Source organism: Pelophylax lessonae (genome assembly GCF_965119305.1).
Source record: "Pelophylax lessonae genome assembly, chromosome: 4".
In the NCBI taxonomy this organism is placed as follows: domain Eukaryota; kingdom Metazoa; phylum Chordata; class Amphibia; order Anura; family Ranidae; genus Pelophylax; species Pelophylax lessonae.
The window spans coordinates 614,609,142-614,627,441 of record NC_138771.1 but is presented as its reverse complement, the minus strand read 5'-3'; the positions used below and the strand labels follow the sequence as shown (position 1 = coordinate 614,627,441).

The window sequence follows — 18,300 nt, the reverse complement described above, 5'->3', positions numbered from 1 at the left end:
TCAGGCGCTCAGAAAACACAAAGTTGGGGAGTTGTCCCACAGGAATGGGACACACCCTGCTTGAAGAGTTTAGCATGAACAGAAGGGACCAAGCACCAAAAGGTCAATTGAAAAGTCCATATATCCTTTATTCTTGACAGTAAAGTCTCACTCAGTGGGAAGAAAGTATCCCAACGCATTTCAGGAGACAAAAAAAGCCTCCTTCATCAGGCTTGTTGTTTGAGTTCCAATACTTGTTGTTAGAGTTCCAATATGGACTACGGTTTACCCTCCTGGACAGATATCTCAAAAAGGTAAAATGAACAGCTGTGTATAAATGAATGACTATATGGTGGTGTTGCCGGTGTCCACTTTTAAAATGATCATTTGGCACTTGGTCCCTTCTGTTCACGCAGTTGGATCAGCAATGCAACATGTTCCTCTCAATGTGGGTTCTGCTATAATGATTTACAGTGATCATATGACACCAAGAAAAAATCTCCCGAACACAAACTGTGGAACAAAGAACACTGTTTATTGTTGTAGTAAATCAGTCTATTTATACAATGGATATAAAAGAACGTTGGTGAAGTGTGGTTTAATTAGGACAGCCTTGAAACTGCAGCTCCTCCGAAAAGTTGGTAAGTTCTTCACACAGTTGTTCATACTCGGCATCTTGACACTGCCTAGCATCTGGCCACATCTCGATCCAAGTATCCTTGGTCACCATGTAGGAGTACCTGAAGGGAGACATTTGAGGTTAAACTTAAAAAATAACTAAAAGCAAAACTTCTTTTTAAAAATAAATTTGGATTGAGTGGAGAGGGATTAGAACACCTGTTAGTTTTTTTTATTACTTCCTTTGTCCATGTGGATTCACCCCCTCTATTTGTCCTGTTTACCCTCATCAAAAGTAAAAAAAAAATCCCAAACTTTGAGTTGTCGCTAGAACAGTGAGAGAGAGAGAGAGCGAGAGCGACACTGGTTTTGTGACCCTGGTGACAACCAGGAATGTCCTCTTACTTTCCTCTCACTGTTTTATTTATGGGAAGTAAAGAGAAATCTACCCAAATATAGATGGCAAAAAAACCTGATAACCATCCCTTACTATATCCATAATGAATACAAAGTATTCACCTCAGTTCTAATATAAGACTAAGACTTTTTTTGGATACCCAAAGAAATCGTTTTTTGTCTTTCAAAAATGACTAATGAGAATCCATTTTCTAATTCATTGGTCTCCAGACTACTGGGTCCAGACTGCTCGCCTTTATCTGGCCCTTGGGGTACTGTTCCTCCCACTGACACCAATATTGGAGCACTATTCCTCCCACTGACACCAATGATGGGGCACTATTCCTCCCACTGACACCAATGATGGGGTACTATTCCTTCCACTGACACCAGTGATGGAGCACTATTCCTTCCACTGACACCAATGATGGAGCACTATTCCTCCCACTGACACCAATGATGGAGCACTATTCCTCCCACTGACACCAATGATGGAGCACTATTTCTCCCACTGACATCAGGGGCACTATTCTTCTCACTGACATCAATGATGGGGTACTATTCCTCTCACTGACATCAATGATAGGGTACTATTCCTCCCACTGACAATGATGGGGTGCTATTCCTTCCACTATACCAGTGATAGGGGCACTATTCCTTCCACTAATACCAATTATGTGGTGCTATTCCTTCCACTGGTTCCAATGATGGGGCACTATTCCTCCAACTAATGCCAATGATGGGGGCACTATTCCTCCCATTGACACCAATGATGGGGTACTATTTCTCCCAGTAATTAAAATGAGGGGGCACTATTGCTTTTAGTAATGCAAATGATGGGGCACTATTCTTCCCACTGACACCAATGATGGAGCACTATTCCTCTCACTGACATCAATGATGGGGTACTATTCCTCTCACTGATGCCAATGATGGGGGTACTATTCCTCCCACTGACACCAATGATGGGGTACTATTTATCTCAGTAATTAAAATGACGGGGCACTATTCCTTTTAGTAATTCAAATGATGTGGCATTATTCTTCCCACTGACACCAGTGATGAGGCACTATTCCTCCCAGTAATACCAATGATGAGGCACTATTCCTTCCACTAATACCAATGATGGGGCACTTATCCTCCCAGCAATACTAATGATGAGGCACTATTCCTCCCAGTAATACCAATGATGGGGCACTATTCCTTCTACTAACACCAATGATGGGGCACTTTTTTCTCCCACTTATGCCAATGATGGGCTACTATTCCATCCCACTAATACCAATGATGGGGCACTATTCCTCCCACTAATACCAACAATGGGGTACTATTCCTCCCACTAATACCAATGATGGGGCACTATTTCCCCCACTAATACCAACAATGGGGCACTATTCCTCTCAGTAATACCAATGATGGGGCACTATTCCTCCCACTTATACCAACAATGGGGCACTATTCCTCCCACTAATACCAATGATGGGACACTATTCCTCCCAGTAATACCAACAATGGGGCACTATTCCTCCCACTAATATCAATGATGGGACACTATTCCTCCCAGTAATACCAACAATGGGCCACTATTCCTCCCACTAATACTAATGATGGGGCACTATTCCTCCCACTAATACCAACAATGGGGTACTATTCCTCCCACTAATACCAATGATGGGGCACTATTTCTCCCACTAATACCAACAATGGGGCACTATTCCTCCCACTAATACCAATGATGGGGCACTATTCCTCCCACTAATACCAACAGTGGGGCACTATTCCTCCCACTAATACCAATGATGGGACACTATTCCTCCCAGTAATACCAACAATGGGGCACTATTCCTCCCACTAATATCAATGATGGGACACTATTCCTCCCAGTAATACCAACAATGAGGTACTATTAATCCCAGTAATACCAACAATGGGGCACTATTCCTCCCACTGAGACCAACAATGGGGCACTATTCCTTCAAATAATATCAATGATGGGGCACTATTCTTCTAACTTATACCAGTGATGGAACCATATTACTAGACCAAAACTCAACTCACTTACATTTTGAGATTATTCCACATTAATCAAGTCCAGCATTTGTTTCTCTCCTTCACCATTTACCAAGCCCTAATAAAGTGGAACCCATTTAACCCTTCCAAAAAAGGTTGCCATAAGAATAACTTCTAGACATAGTGGGTTTTATTTTAAAACAATAACTGGAAAAATGTCACACACACTCATGCAGGCTTAATGAATCCTCCCTGTATGTTCAGTAATAGATTTACTACGATCATCCGCTCCATCTAGTAGCCAAAATGTGTGTTCTGACCCACTTTTTTGTAATTTTTCTGTTACATTGAACTGCAGCAGGTTATAATTGTTCAGTGGTATGCTGACATCAAGTGGAGGTTGTGGGCTACTACAACTTGTTTACTGTGTGATTCTAGTTTATCCCTCTGTTGCCCCCTCCAGTTTGGTGCTAGTTAGTTCAATCCTATCTAGAACCCCCTCATTTCTTCCATACTCCCCCTGTCATTGTCTTTTTACGCTTCAAAGGATTGTACAAAATATCCTCTGTACTTCAATTAGCTGAAGTAAAATTGTGTTGGATTCAACTTCTGTGTCTTATTGAAGATAAGATGGTGCCAGTTCAGTGGGTGACTGCACTGTCCAGACAGACTGGGTCTAAGGAGGTATGTCAATGCATAAAGTGTCATTTGAAACAGAAGAATGCAGTATAGTTTTTTTTTTTTTTTTTTTTTTAATATCCCAAGGATACAATACAGTATACCATATTTTGGTCACTAGATGGAGCTGACAATCAAAGCAATTAATCTTTTATGGAAAATATGGGGAACATTTGTACAGCCTGCAATGTGTATGATATTCGTTCAAGGAATGTTTTTAAATAAGACCCCATTGTGTCTTTTTCTTTGCCCACAAAAAAAAAAAAAAAGAAAAAAAAAAGAAATTGGCAGGGGTATTAGTCTTCTCCAGCCCTGTTAAAAATTGAATTTTTGTTAACAGGGGTTCTCATCCTTCCAAATCAATCCAATACTATAGAAAGAAGTTTTGGCTTGACATAAACTTTAAAAAAGTTATATATGTGATTTGTTATAGCTTTCATGTCACTTACCCAGAGCCCAGGTTCCACAGATCTTTGGCAACTCCCCACACCACATAATCTTTCCCCACCACCAGATTTAGAGCTTTACGGCACTTTGCATGACTGATAAAATTGCGTTTATCATCTTTTTGAACCACATCAGTTCCTGGTGACAGAAAAATACATACATATGAAAAGTAAAGTCCTGGTCTATGGATACAACCATTTAAAGCATAAGCAAACGTGACCACTAAAATCTCATAAAAGCTTTACCATGTTAGTGTAAATTTCAAAGTATTTTCTACATATTCAAATCTGCAGTTTTCATTAAAATAATTACTGGTCATCCTGCCATGCTCAGGCACTTCCTGGTATGAGGTGACAACACGATATGCCTATCTCCCATTTGTGCTCCTGCGTTGTCTCCCAGTCATATAGGCTTCTGACGAAAACTTCAAGTTGTTCGCAGGCATGATCCACTGTTGTCACCATCAGGAAGTTCTCTCTGAGAATTGCCATGCAGCCATTGCTGGAGCGAGTGCATATGGACAAGAAGTTGCTGCAAATAAGCTGCAAGACCAGCAACACTGAGATGCAAGAGTACCAAAACTACTGTAAAGGTTATTCAGTTAGGCCTCTTTCATATGGGTCTAACTTCTGATTCATGATTCATGGTGAATCACATTGTAAGGAGCCGCTGGTCCATGGTTAGCAGACGGTTGGGAGGGAATATGACGCCTCTTGCAGGCTTGTTTGAAGAGAGATTTTTCACAGAAATCTCTATCTACCTCACTAAAACCTGCATCCATTAGACCTGGCAGTGTGGTCCACAGCCCCCTTCAGGTCCACAGGGGGCAGTGGCAAGCAGTATCGCCAGGTGACTGTGACATTGCCTATTTGCTACGCATTGTTCCAATGGCTATGTGCATGGGACTGTCCAGTACCAATTGCCAGGTAGTTGAGATGATTTAAAAGCGTGCCTCCACCTTCTGTTTTGGCTGCCTGATAGTGCCTAAGTGAAAGAGGCCTTACAGTTTACGTTTGCTTTAATGTTTCTTTAAAACCTGTCCTTGGGTCCACCAATATGATTCAACTATGTGGCTAAAGTAGTCTAAGGCCTGAGACTGCTACTACTATTACTTTATGGACAATATTTATGTACAGGAGTTCTTATTCCATTCATTACCTGGTTTAATGACAAGTGTAATGGTCATAACATAGGTGAAGTAGTTTTCTTCCTCCTTGATTTGGCTGAGTGTTGTCTTGTATACTGTTTAACACAAAAAAAAAAAAGAGTTATTTAAAGTATCCTATATCACATTTTGATACATTTGATATGTTAGTGGGTAAAGTTATACTATTCCTTGTATGTGCCCTTTCATCTTACTGGTCATACTTGCATTCTTATCTGTCCAGGATTCTGGTATTGCAGTTCTTATTGCTGTAGTTCAGCTATTTGTACCAACCTATGGAATTCGCCAGGCTCTGCTGGAAAATACCCAGCTACCACTTTTTTTTAGTACAGTCATCTCTCTTCCTTGACTTGTGCAGTTGGATCGATTTATTGGCAACTGACCTGTATCTTCTAAGTGGGCAGTTGCTAACCCCTGTTGAACCTTCATGATTGGCCAGAAGGTGCACAATGGGTAGACCTTTAATTTTCACCCTATACTCCTCCTGGTCGAAATGTTTATACCCCACAACCAGAATAAACCACTGTTCCCTTACACATACTTAATGACATGCCACTTGCCTAATGCCACTTTTTGGAGAATTTGGAAAAAAACATGGCTGGTCAACTCTAGTTGTCAAATTTGGGTAACCACACTAACAATAAAGGATAATAAAAAGCAGCAGCTTTAAGTGAGACAACACCAAGCACGAAAATAAGTAAAATAAGCTGCGCTAATGAGTACCAATGATGGGTATTGTGCAATACACCAATCACAATAATACTAGAGTGAATATAAATTCACCCAAATAATAATAGATTGCAATAAATAAGCACCACGTGCCAAGTGGGCAACAAAAAATAGTAAATGTGTGCACACCTGATGACCACTAAAATCACATATTTATGTTTGTGATTTTAGTGGTCATCAGGTGTGCACACATTTACTATTTTATGTTGCCCACTTGGCACGTGGTGCTTATTTATTGCAATCTATTATTATTTGTGTGAATTTATATTCACTTTAGTATTATTGTGATTGGTGTATTGCACAATACCCATCATTAGTTCTCATTAGCGCAGCTTATTCAACTCTAGTTTTGACTCCAACTGATGATTTTCATCTGATCATGTATAACTGGGCCCTGTGATCAGCACCAATGTGGCTGTTGACATGTGATCAGGGCAAATCACTCACACTCCTGCTTCACACACATTCTAAAATGTTATCATGCAGAGATTCCTTACAAGACATCAAGAGCATCTAGGAACATTGTTCTTTTAGTTAAAACTTGAATGTATTTATTTTACTCGGACATACACTGGTTCATTGGAAACCAAGTAAACACTCAGGGTTTAGTGGCACACAAAGTCCATGGGTCTGTTAAACAAAGTTTTCACAGAACTTTCAGCAATTAGAAAATTAGTAATTCAGAATAGCATCCAATGCCTCATCCTTGTCAATTCAGTGTAAATAACACTGGCTACCATCAGCGAGGGCTTGAGGATCCAGGGAAACGTATGAACTTTAGTCTCTGTTGTTCAAGCAGACCCTCAAACCTTGCTACTACTACTCTGATAACTTCTACAAAATGTGTAAACAAAGCATGGCCAACCGGGCACAACCCCACTTGTCCATGATATGGAAAGTCTTCATGTTCCTGAGACAAAATCACACAAACCAAAACCAGTAGGTCTGTGAAGGTTCTCATTTATCCAGGTCATGGTATAGTTAGTCACAATCAGTTGGACTTGTTCTGCATTTGTTCAATATTACAGAACAAGTTCAATTGAATGTGACTAACTAGTATTTTGAACCAAAACCAGCAGGCACCTCCTTCTCCTCCTCTAAAAGTCAGCTTCTGACTTGTCCAGAAAATCTCCCAGTGGTGATAAAGGGTGCACATTGACAGGCAGACCCCGCTGGCTCTTCTCAACCTTTTAGACTCCGCTACATTCACTGTTTGTACTCCTATTGGGGAGATTTCCTGTTCTGGTGACTCCTGTGTAAACCTCCCAAGGCACAAAGAAGTACTGTAATTTAATGACAATAGCATTTCACAATTGGTCAATAAAGTTGAGCTGGCCATACACCAGTAGAATGTAATTTGGACTTTCATATATAAAGTCTTATAAAACATTCATTAGAGCATTCTTTCATACGATCAAAGTCAACTAATTTCATTCAAAAACCCTGAAAGGTTATGCTGAGAAGGTTGTACTGTCCTGTTGGGTCCCATATCCTACCGCATAGAAGCCATGGTTACCATACACTTCACTGTTGATGGCCATATAGCCTGAAACAGCTGTATGCAGTTTAGGATAAATGGCTCTGTAATAGATTATATTTGCATTGTATACCCGCAATTGTGGATGTGCATCTAGCTAGACGGATGAAAAGAATAATTGTAATGGTTCCGTCCACTGTCCTGAAATTAATTATTCTCCTTTTTTTGGTATATGGAATGGAAGGAGACATGTGAATACTTTCTATTTTAATAAGGCTTTACTATTCAAAAGCCCTTAAAATTTCATCCAGATCTGCTATTTGAATGGAAACTCAGATTTATTAGGAAGGTTTATTTTGTGCCTAAAACATGCACAATGCAATATGTGTGTTTTTTTTTATTTTTTATTTTTCAATAAAAACCACATTCTCATTTAGAATTTTATTTGTTAAAGAAAAATTTTCCATCCTGATGCTTTAAATTTGCTCATCCCTACAGTCAAAATTGAACGTCAGTTTGACACCACTAACCAATCGAAAAATCCAAAAACAGTTATCAAATATACATTTTTGAGTTATATTTTACTGGTGTGTGGGCAGCCTTAGTGTTTGCATTCAGTTTTAAGTTGCTAAATTAAATAATATAACAGTGAGTTACCATAGTCCACACCGACGTCACACGCCTTACTAAATCGTACATTTGCGTCCACCTCCTCTAACTGTTGCTGCAGGAAGCAATTTTCTGCAAAATAAAAGGTCAGTGATATAGTTTGTTAGTATATTTTTAAGATATATATATATGTATAGAACAATGGACACAGTGGGGGAGGTTTACTAAAACTGGAGCACTCAGAATCTAGTGCAGCTGTGTATGGTAGCCAATCAGCTTCTAACTTTAGCTTGATCAATTAAGCTTTGACAGTAAAACCTAGAGGCTGATTGGTTTCTATGCATAGCTGCACCAGATTTTGCAGCATGTAGTTTTAGCAAATCAACCCCAGTGTTACAGAATTGTATGGATATGATGAAGAAGTATCCTGAATTCATATAGGGTTAATCCATATACAAAAAGAACCAGGCACCTTCACCCTGATAAGAAACGATGAAGAAGTAACATTCATAGAAAAAATACAGATATAGCAGATCAAAGCTGAGCTCCCAAAATATTTTTAACCCCAAAATGCAAAACCCAAATGTCATGCCTTCAGCTTGGAAGTAATTAATGTTAGTGGAACTTGCAATACCAATATTGTCCACAAGATGCCACTGTGGCATAGACTGTTGTTGTACAGCACTTTATGGTATATCTTGCTCTCTATTGCTGGATATTAGTTCCACTCCTCTCTGAGAAAATCTCCATTTTAGACTTACCTCATGGGGGAGCAGACAGTATCCTATGTTGCTGTGGAAGATTCCTGAACTCCTCTTGGAGGCATCGCTGGTATGCTATGAACTGTCAGTTATATACTCAGTGCATATCTTGATTATGTTTGTATACTTAATGTATGCCTTTATCTGTTTATTTACAGTTTCACCTGACTATTCACAATCCTATTTGCATATCCATCTGACTTGTAACCCGTTTCATGTGACCACCATTCTTTCACTGGAATAAAGCCTTAAGTTACAAAAGGACTGGTTATTATAGGATTAAAGGTTTAGCTGTATGTTGAGCTGCACATGCCTAGGGCATACGTGTAGTGAGAACAGAACACCAAACTTAACACAGAGGTAAAGGAACACATTAAATATCCTTATTTAGCTACGTTATGTATTAAAAAAATTAAATTAAACACATTCATTTTTTAAATAAACCTTTATTTTTCAAGCCTGTGGTGCCACCAGTGAGCAAAAACTAATTACAAAAGGTGAACAAAAAAAGTGCATGTGAACAAACCCAAAAAAACACTTTTCCCGAAGAGGAAGGACCCTTTCTTAACCCCATGGGGTGAATGCCTCCTGATGGAGATAAGACACACTCAGGTCCACTTAGGTCCACTTAGCCAAAAGGCCAAGACCCCCTCTCCTCATGATCATCTGAATCTGACCAATGAGTACTAGGTGGGGGGCTCTCCCTAAAAAAAGACCCCAAGGCAGGGAAGGGAGGACCGTAATAATCACCCTCCCCCACCTTTATATTTTAATAATACTTCAGTCTGCTTTAATATAAACCATCTAATACCCTCAGTCTGTCTTTATATCAGTTTCTTATAGTTCCCTGCAAAACAGGATTCAAACTGGGAGAGAAAAGGACGACATTGTAAGTCAATCAAATTTTACTGTATTGCACACCGCACATTGAGTTGGTTGATAAGAGGATGGCACACAGGGATGACCTCATAATGTTGCTGTTCCACCATCCAATTACAACTGGTCGAGGCCTCCAACTAGCTGTATTGTTTTATCCTCAGTAGAAAAAAGTGAGGTCAGGACCCAGTTATGCTGTCTGGCATGGGAGGCTGGATAGGAAATTATAAAATTAGCCAATACATATTTGTTTTTTTTTTTTTAGCAGGTAAGCCAGTTTAAGCCCATGTGGTTTTTGGGAATTTTGCTTTTTGCCAACATTTTTGTTCCTTTTTTAAGTGGGGTAATGACTAGTTTACCTAAAAAAATTATATAAATGAGTACTTAAAGTGTAACTATAGGGCACATTTTGTAAAGAAATACTATCATAGCAGTTAATATTTTTCTGAATCTTCCTTATAATATAGTATGATTTGAAAAGGGTTTAAATACCAGCGCTATGGAGTTTCAGTACTTTTTGGACTAAAAAATGGTGGTGTAAGCTGCCCCCAACCTACCACTGAGGTAGTAGAATGGTAAAAAGTGCAAGTGATGTTGGGACCGGCGCTACCACATAAATATTGTGTCTGTGCAATTCCATACACTGTATAATTCATATAAAACATATAAAAGTGCATATAGTGCTTAAACCAAAGTGCTGCGTGCTGTAAACCTTTTATATATTCGCATGGGCTGTGCTCAGTGTACCATATAAACACATGTATACATATAAAGTGCTGAGTGCTATTGATAACCACGTGTGTGATTGCGTGCTAAACAAAGTTTGGCGCCAGTGGGTGTACCACCAATTGCACCGTTGCTTACCGCACTCTTAGGAAGGTGGCTCAGCACTCCCTGGTCACTAGAAAAGAAAACAAGCCTCCATTGCGTAGTATATCCTTGTTAGGGTAAAACAACGTAGCATCCACTCACATTTAGGGAGTTCACTATCAGCTTGAGGTGTTCGCCGGGTCGCTTCCGCGTTCCACCAGCTCAAACCACCGTTCCCGGAAGTGACGTACTGACGTACGCAAACCACGCCCTACGCATTTCGTCATACGCTCCAGATGACGTCGTATGACGAAACGCGTAGGGCGTGGTTTGCGTACGTCAGGACTATTATTTATTAACATTAGTGGGGATCGTGTATTCAGCAGTGATAATCTATCACTGCTTATTAAAGAGCGTCAGTGATTTTCATAGTACGGTAATCTCGCTTTGTCTCACGAGATTACAGGCGCCCCATTCACTTGTATAGAGATCTCGGTCGTTCGCCGAGGAAACACTTCTCCTCTGATCACCCTGCGAGAACTGAAGTTCTCCGCTTCATAAAAAGGGTGCCAGAGGAGATAATTTTCCCCGGAGAATTGCAGAGAAGCAAACAGAGAAAAAAATTCACCCTTTCATAAACGTACACCAAAATCGGGCTAGGAATGGTCTTTCCCTTCAGCCTAACTCAATAATGAGCACAGGACTCTGTACCTCAACTAACGCCCGTACCCCAAAAACACATGACTGACCAATAATCATCATCCTACAATCTTTACCTTCAGCACAGCGGCACACCTCTCCTTGACAGATCCTGCCCAGAAGTTTGCTGTTCTCATCCACATGGTAGAATTTGGTACAACGGTTTTCTGTTGGGAAATAAAGAAAAAAATATAGGTAGTGCACAGCACATACAGTCAAAAGCCAATAATAAAAAAAAAAAAAAAAATATTTATAAATATATATTTATGAATAAAAAAATTATATATACAGTATGTCACAAAAGTGAGTACACCCCTCACATTTTTGTAAATATTTTATTATATCTTTTCATGTGACGACACTGAAGAAATTACACTTTGCTACAATGTAAAGTAGTGAGTGTACAGCTTGTATAACAGTGTAAACTTTCTGTCCACTCAAAATATCTCAACACGCAGCTATTAACGTCTAAACCGCTAGCAACAAAAGTGAGTACACCCCTAAGTGAAAATGTCCAAATTGGGACCAATAAGCCATTTTCCCTCCCCGGTGTCATGTGACTCATTAGTGTTACAAGAGCTCAGGTGTGAATGGGGAGCAGGTGTGTTAAATTTGGTGTTATCACTCTCACTCTCTCATACTGGTCACTGGAAGTTCAACATGGCACCTCATGGCAAAGAACTCTCTGAGGATCTGGAAAAAAGAATTGTTGCTCTACATAAAGACCTGAAACTGAGCTGCAGCACGGTGGCCAAGACCATAAAGTCGTTTAACAGGACAGTTTCCACTTAGAACAGCCTCGCCATAGTCGACCAAATAAGTTGAGTGCACGTGCTCAGCCTCATATCCAGAGGTTATCTTTGGAAAACAGATGTATGAGTGTTGCCAGCATTGTTGCAGAGGTTGAAGGGGTGAGGGGTCAGCCTGTCAGTGCTCAGACCATACGCCGCATACTGCATCAAATTGGTCTGCATGGCTGTCGTCCCAGAAGAAAGCCTCTTCTAAAGATGATGCACAGGAAAGTCTGCAAACAATTTGCTGAAGACAAGCAGACTAAGGACATGGATTACTGGAACCATGTCCTGTGGTCTGATGAGACCAAAATAAACTTATTTGGTTCAGATGGTGTCAAGTGTGTGTGGCAGCAGCAAAGTGAGAAGTACAAAGACAAGTGTGTCTTGCCTACAGTCAAGCATGGTGGTGGGAGTGTCATGGTCTGGGGATGCATGAGTGCTGGGGAGCTACAGTTCATTGAGGGAACCATGAATGCCAACATGTACTGTGACATACTGAAACAGAGCATGATGCCCTCCCTGGGCCTCAGGGCAGTATTCTAACATGATAACGACCCCAAACACACCTCCAAGACGACCACTGCCTTGCTAAAGAAGCTGAGGGTAATGATGATGGACTGGTCAAGCATGTATTCAGACCTAAACCCTATTGAGCATCTGTGGGGCATCCTCAAATGGAAGGTGGAGGAGCGCAAGGTCTCTAACATCCACCAGCTCCGTGATGTCGTCATGGAGGAGTGGAAGAGGACTCCAGTGGCAACCTGTGAAGCTCTGGTGAACTCCATTTCGCCAAGTGCCGAATTTCGACATTTTCATGTACTCACTTTTTTTGCCAGTAGTTTAGACATTAATGGCTGTGTGTTGAGTTATTTTGAGGGGACAGCAAATTTACACTGTTATACAAGCTTTACACTCACTACTTTTTCTCCAAAAAATCAGAAGCAAGGTACAGCTGTAGCGAGATTTGGTAAAGCTCTTACCTGGTGAGTAATAGTCATACACGGTGACAGATGCAGGTTGGATGAGACCCACTTTGAAGTACTGGTGAAGATTAAACTTCAGACACTCATCCTCAGTGTGAGATATCTAAGTACACAATAAAAGAAAAAGTTCAACGCCTGAAATGTTTTTAACATTACCCATTAGAAAGATTGACCCTAAATTCCTGTCCTGCTTATGTTTTACCAGACAGAAATTGGGGGACAATAACAGAGTTAAGTAAGGCTAGAGCCCCTGTGAGCTTTGTATTTCTTAACAAGAAATACTCATAAGATCTAGGAGATGTAGGTGTGGGTTTACTAAAAGCAAATAAACTGTGCCCCTTTGGAAGTGCAGTTGCACTAATTTTTCCCCGAGCTTAATGCAGTTAATGTAATAAGATAAAAAAAAAAAAACGCGTGTCCTTTAGAACTACTTTAGGATCACACTCATAAAAAATAAAAATACAAAGCGTGTATTTTATATTATATTCCTGTGTTTTATTTATTATATATACTTGGATAAACAATAACATATATATATATATATATTAAAAGACACTAGCTACAGCACATATACAGAAAAATGTGAAATACAATCTTACACACGTCCCCGTATGCAGGTGTCCTAAAATGAACATGGTTCCCTTGCATTACAAGGTATTCAAACTCTCTATTCCATCCATTAGCCATATTATACTGTGTGAAAAGAAAGACCCCCTAAACACATTTTGCACAGTTATGGAATTTTTTGGATTCTCATGTTAAGAGAAAAATTATGTTCTCATTGTCAGAGTAGAGATGAAGAAGAACCACTTCCCACAAGTGCAACGATTACATAGTTACATAGTAGGTGAGGTTGAATAAAGACAATAGTCCATCCAGTTCAACCTGTGTAGGTGTGTGTGGCTGTAATCATCTCACATACCCCTTAATGTCTTGATCCTTGAGATGTGCGTCTAAGAGTCTTTTGAAAGCCACCATACTTCCCGCAGAAACCACCTCTTGTGGTAGAGAATTCCACAATCTTGTAGCCCTAACCGTAAAGAACCCCCCACATTGCCTGAGGTTAAAACGCTTCTCCTCTAATCGCATTGTATGCCCTCGAGTCCTCATGCAATCCCTTCGACTGAACAGCTTTTTTTTCTAAGCTGAGATCCCCATTGAGATATTTATAAATTGATATCATGTCCCCCCTCAGGTGTCTCTTCTCCAGGGAGAATAAATCGAGCGATTGCAGATCCTCTTCATAATTAAGGTCCTCCAATCCCCTAATCAGTTTAGTTGCCCTTCTCTGGACTCTCTCCAGCTCCAACACATCCTTCCTGAGGACTGGCAACCAGAACTGGACAGAATACTCCAGATGTGGTCGGACCAGGGTTTTATAAAGTGGAAGGATTATAGTCTTATCTCTGGAATACATCCCTTTCTTTATGCATGCTAATATTCTGCTGGCTTTGGCAGCTGCCGCTTGACATTGCATGCTGTTGCCTAATCTATCATCAACCAAGACTCCCAGATCTTTCTCCATTTTTGATTCCCCTAAGGGTTCCCCTCCTAACGTGTATTGTGTTTTTATGTTTCCAGTCCCCAAGTGCAAAACCTTACACTTCTCCACGTTAAACCTCTTTTGCCATGTCGTTGCCCACGACAGCAAGCAAACAAAGTTTTAGATTTACTAACATTGCTAAATTGATGCCAAACATCAGAATAAAACCTATAATTGTCACAATGGTCTATTTTAGAGTATATTCTCATAAATAGACTCTTACCCTGTCAATGTAAAGGACAAGAGTGCTCTTGTCAAAGGATCCCTTGTTGATTTCAAAGTTCGAGATGTATCTGTCCACTCCTTTTTTAAGCTGCAAGAAATCAGAAGAATTAGAGTCAATTAATAATCATTTTATTATGACAATCAATAGGTAGAAATATGCAAACTGAAAGGATAAGTTCACCTTTTGAAAAAATAAATAAATAAATGCACTTTTTGTTTGCAGGTAAAGAAAAATGTGCATTTTTTTTTCTTCTAAGGAGCCTGTAGAGCATTGCATCCACAATTAGCAGATCGCGGGTGCAATGCCTGGCTCCTGTAGACTCTCAGGATAGTTGTCTACCTCATATGGCATTTAGGATGCTTACCATATCCTAAGACAATACAAGCAAGTGGATCCTGAGGAAGCAACCTGTACAGTGCATTCGAATCGTAAAGTATTCACAGCACTTCACTTTTTGCACATTTTGCTATGTTACAGCCTTATTCCAAAATGGATTACATTCATTATTGTCCTCAAAAATTCTACAAACAATACCCCAAAATGACTACGTGAAAGAAATGTGTTTGAAATCTTTGCAAATATATGAAAAATAAAAAACAAAAAAAAATTACATGTACAAAATTATTCACAGCCTTTGCTCAATACTTTGTTGAAGCACCTTTGGCACCAATTACAGCCTCCAGTCTTTTTGAGTATGATGCTGCAAGCTTTGCACACCTATGTTTTGGTAGTTTTTCTCTTTTTTTTGCAGGTCCTCTCAAGCTACATTGGGTTGTATGGGGAGCGTTGGTGCACAGCCATTTTTAGATCTCTACAGAGATGTTCAATTGTGTTTAAGTCTGGGCTCTGGCTGGGCTACTTCAAGGACATTGACAGAGTTGTCCCGTAGCCACTTTGTTATCTTGGCTGTGTGCTTAGGGTCGTTGTCCTGTTGGAAGATGAACCTTCGCCCCAGTCTGTGCTCCAGAGCGCTTTGGAGCAGGTTTTCATCAAGGATGTCTCTGCACATTGCTGCATTAATCTTTCCCTCGATCATGAGTAGTCTCCTAGATACTGCCACTGAAAAACATCCCCACAGCATAATGCTGACACCACCATGCTCACTGTAGGGATGGTATTGACCAGGTCAGAGCTGTCTTTAATATTGATTGGACCCTGGGCAAACATTTTAATGAGCCCTCCCGAATCCACTCATCAACTATTTGCGGGCAGTGCAGGCTCGAGGGGAAGCTACCTTTGGCCCCAGAACAATGACTGCTCCAGGGCGACTGCCCCTTTTGCCCTGTGTTAAAGACGGCCCTGGCCCAGGGGATGAGCAGTGCCTGGCTGCCTCCAGACATGATGTTTGCCATTCAGGCCAAAGAGTTCAATCTTTGTTTCATCAGACCAGAGAATTATGTTTCTCATGGTCTGAGAGTCCTTCAGGTGCCTTTTGGCAAACTCCAGGCAGGCTGTTATGTACCTTTTACTGGAGAGTGGCTTCCATCTGGCCACTCTACCATACAGGCCTGTTTATTGGAGTGCTACAGAGATGGTTGTTCTTCTGGAAGGTTCTCCTGAAAGGTTCTCCTCTCTCCACAGAGAAACGCTGTCAGAGTGACCACAGGGTTCTTGGTCACCTCCTTGACTAAGACCCTTCTCCCATGATCACTCAGTTTGGCCAGGGGGCCTGCTCTAGGAAGAGTCCTGGTGGTTCCAAACTTCTTCCATTAACGGATGATGGAAGCCACTGTGCTCATTGGGATCTTCAATGCTGCAGACATTTTTCTGTACCCTTCCCCAGATCTGTGCCTCGATACAATCCTGTCTCGGTGGTCTACGGACTTGGCTTGGTTTGTGCTCTGACATGCACTGTTAACTGTGGGACATTTTATACAGACAGGTGTGTTCCTTTCCAAATCAGGTCAAATCAACTGAATTTACCACTGGTGGAATCCAATCTAGTTGTAGAAACATCTCAACATCTCAAGGATGATCAGTGGAAACAGGATGCACCTGAGCTCAATTTTGAGTGTCATGGCAAAGGCTATGAATACTTATGTAATTTTTTCATTTTTTATTTTTAATAAATTTGCAAAAATTTCAACCAAACTTCTTTCACATTGTCATTATGGGGTATTGTTTGTAGAATTTTGAGGAAAATAATGAATGGAATCCATTTTGGAATAAAGCTGTAACATAACAAAATGTGGAAAAAGTGAATGCACTGTATGTGAAATGTGTCGATCCACTATGACTTATGAATAATGTATTCTATAACTGACTTTGTGATTCCTCAGGATATAGCCTTTTAATTGTCTTGTATTTTAATATACACATACAGTTGTATTCTATTTTATTAAGTATGGGTTTTGTGGCACAAATCCCCAGATTCCGGTTCTACTATGTATGGATTGGAAGTTTTTTCTTATATAAATTATTGTCAATTGGGGGATGGTGCCCTATTTTTGCCTACGGAGGGTTTATACTTTCATATTTACAATACACGTGTATGAGACATCCCTCGGCATAGGATCAAGGGGTGAAGTATAAGGCCTCCCTCATCTGCTTGGCTAATCACTGTCGGGACCACTGTGAGCCCTATTACTGCACCACTTGGTTGTAAAGATCGAGGGCACAGGGGTTCTCCACTTTGATCCATTCTACTCACCTCTAAATTACGGCATAGCAGTAAAAAAACAAGACCATAAACCTTCAGAGTGGTACTGATATTTGTAAAATTGGCTTTTAGGTCTGAGAGCTTACCTTATTCAGGTCATCAGTATCTGCAGCAAAGCCAGTCATCATTGATATTTGCATAATGGACATGCCAGAGTCCTGAGACTTCAGGTATCTGCAAAGAAACAACAATGACTTGAGTGAAAGTATGTACTTTTCTTAATGTTGAACTATAAATAAAATAAAAAATACACATATATACTGTGTTATATATATATATATACATATATATATATATATATATATATATATATATATATATATATATATATATATATATATATATATATATATATATATATATATATATATATACATACATACACATGAGCCCTGCAGTTACCTTAGGGGGACCAGTTAAGAGAGCGGACACTTTAGGTGTGCTGAGATCATTAGATGCTCTGCTATCAATGATGAGGGAATGTGTTTATTTGTATTTCTATTTTCTGTATAAGCCTTCTTTAAGCCTTAATGTTCTACATGATCTGTGGCTTTGCTACAATATAGGTGTTTATAGGTTTTTGAAACTTTGGGTTCTACTGCCCATTATGGTATACTGATATCCATCCATAAGCACTTTCTAGACAAATCCTAAGTGTCCTTCACTTGGTTCAGTTTTTTGGGGAAATTTTTGGTATATATATATATATATATACACACATATATATATGTGTGTATATATATATATATATATATATATATATATATATATATATATATATATACACATATATAGCATATAAATATATATATATATATACATATACTGGTTAAATGGGATG

The 18,300-nt window shown here is 39.8% G+C and overlaps 1 protein-coding gene across 1 annotated transcript in view; it reads right to left on the bottom strand.

Moving 5' to 3' along the window:
* Positions 1-493: 493 nt before the first annotated feature.
* LOC309553572 (venom factor-like) overlaps positions 494-18,300 on the bottom strand; it is a 159,151-nt gene continuing 141,344 nt past the window's right edge. Inside the window, exons 34-41 of the mRNA XM_082254844.1 lie at positions 17,546-17,633; positions 14,798-14,887; positions 13,029-13,134; positions 11,332-11,421; positions 8,157-8,240; positions 5,287-5,370; positions 4,131-4,266; positions 494-719 (exon numbers count right to left, since the gene is read on the bottom strand). Coding sequence (XP_082110970.1) covers positions 578-719; positions 4,131-4,266; positions 5,287-5,370; positions 8,157-8,240; positions 11,332-11,421; positions 13,029-13,134; positions 14,798-14,887; positions 17,546-17,633 — 820 coding nt within the window. The 3' untranslated portion in view covers positions 494-577. The remainder of the gene's footprint in view (positions 720-4,130; positions 4,267-5,286; positions 5,371-8,156; positions 8,241-11,331; positions 11,422-13,028; positions 13,135-14,797; positions 14,888-17,545; positions 17,634-18,300) is intronic.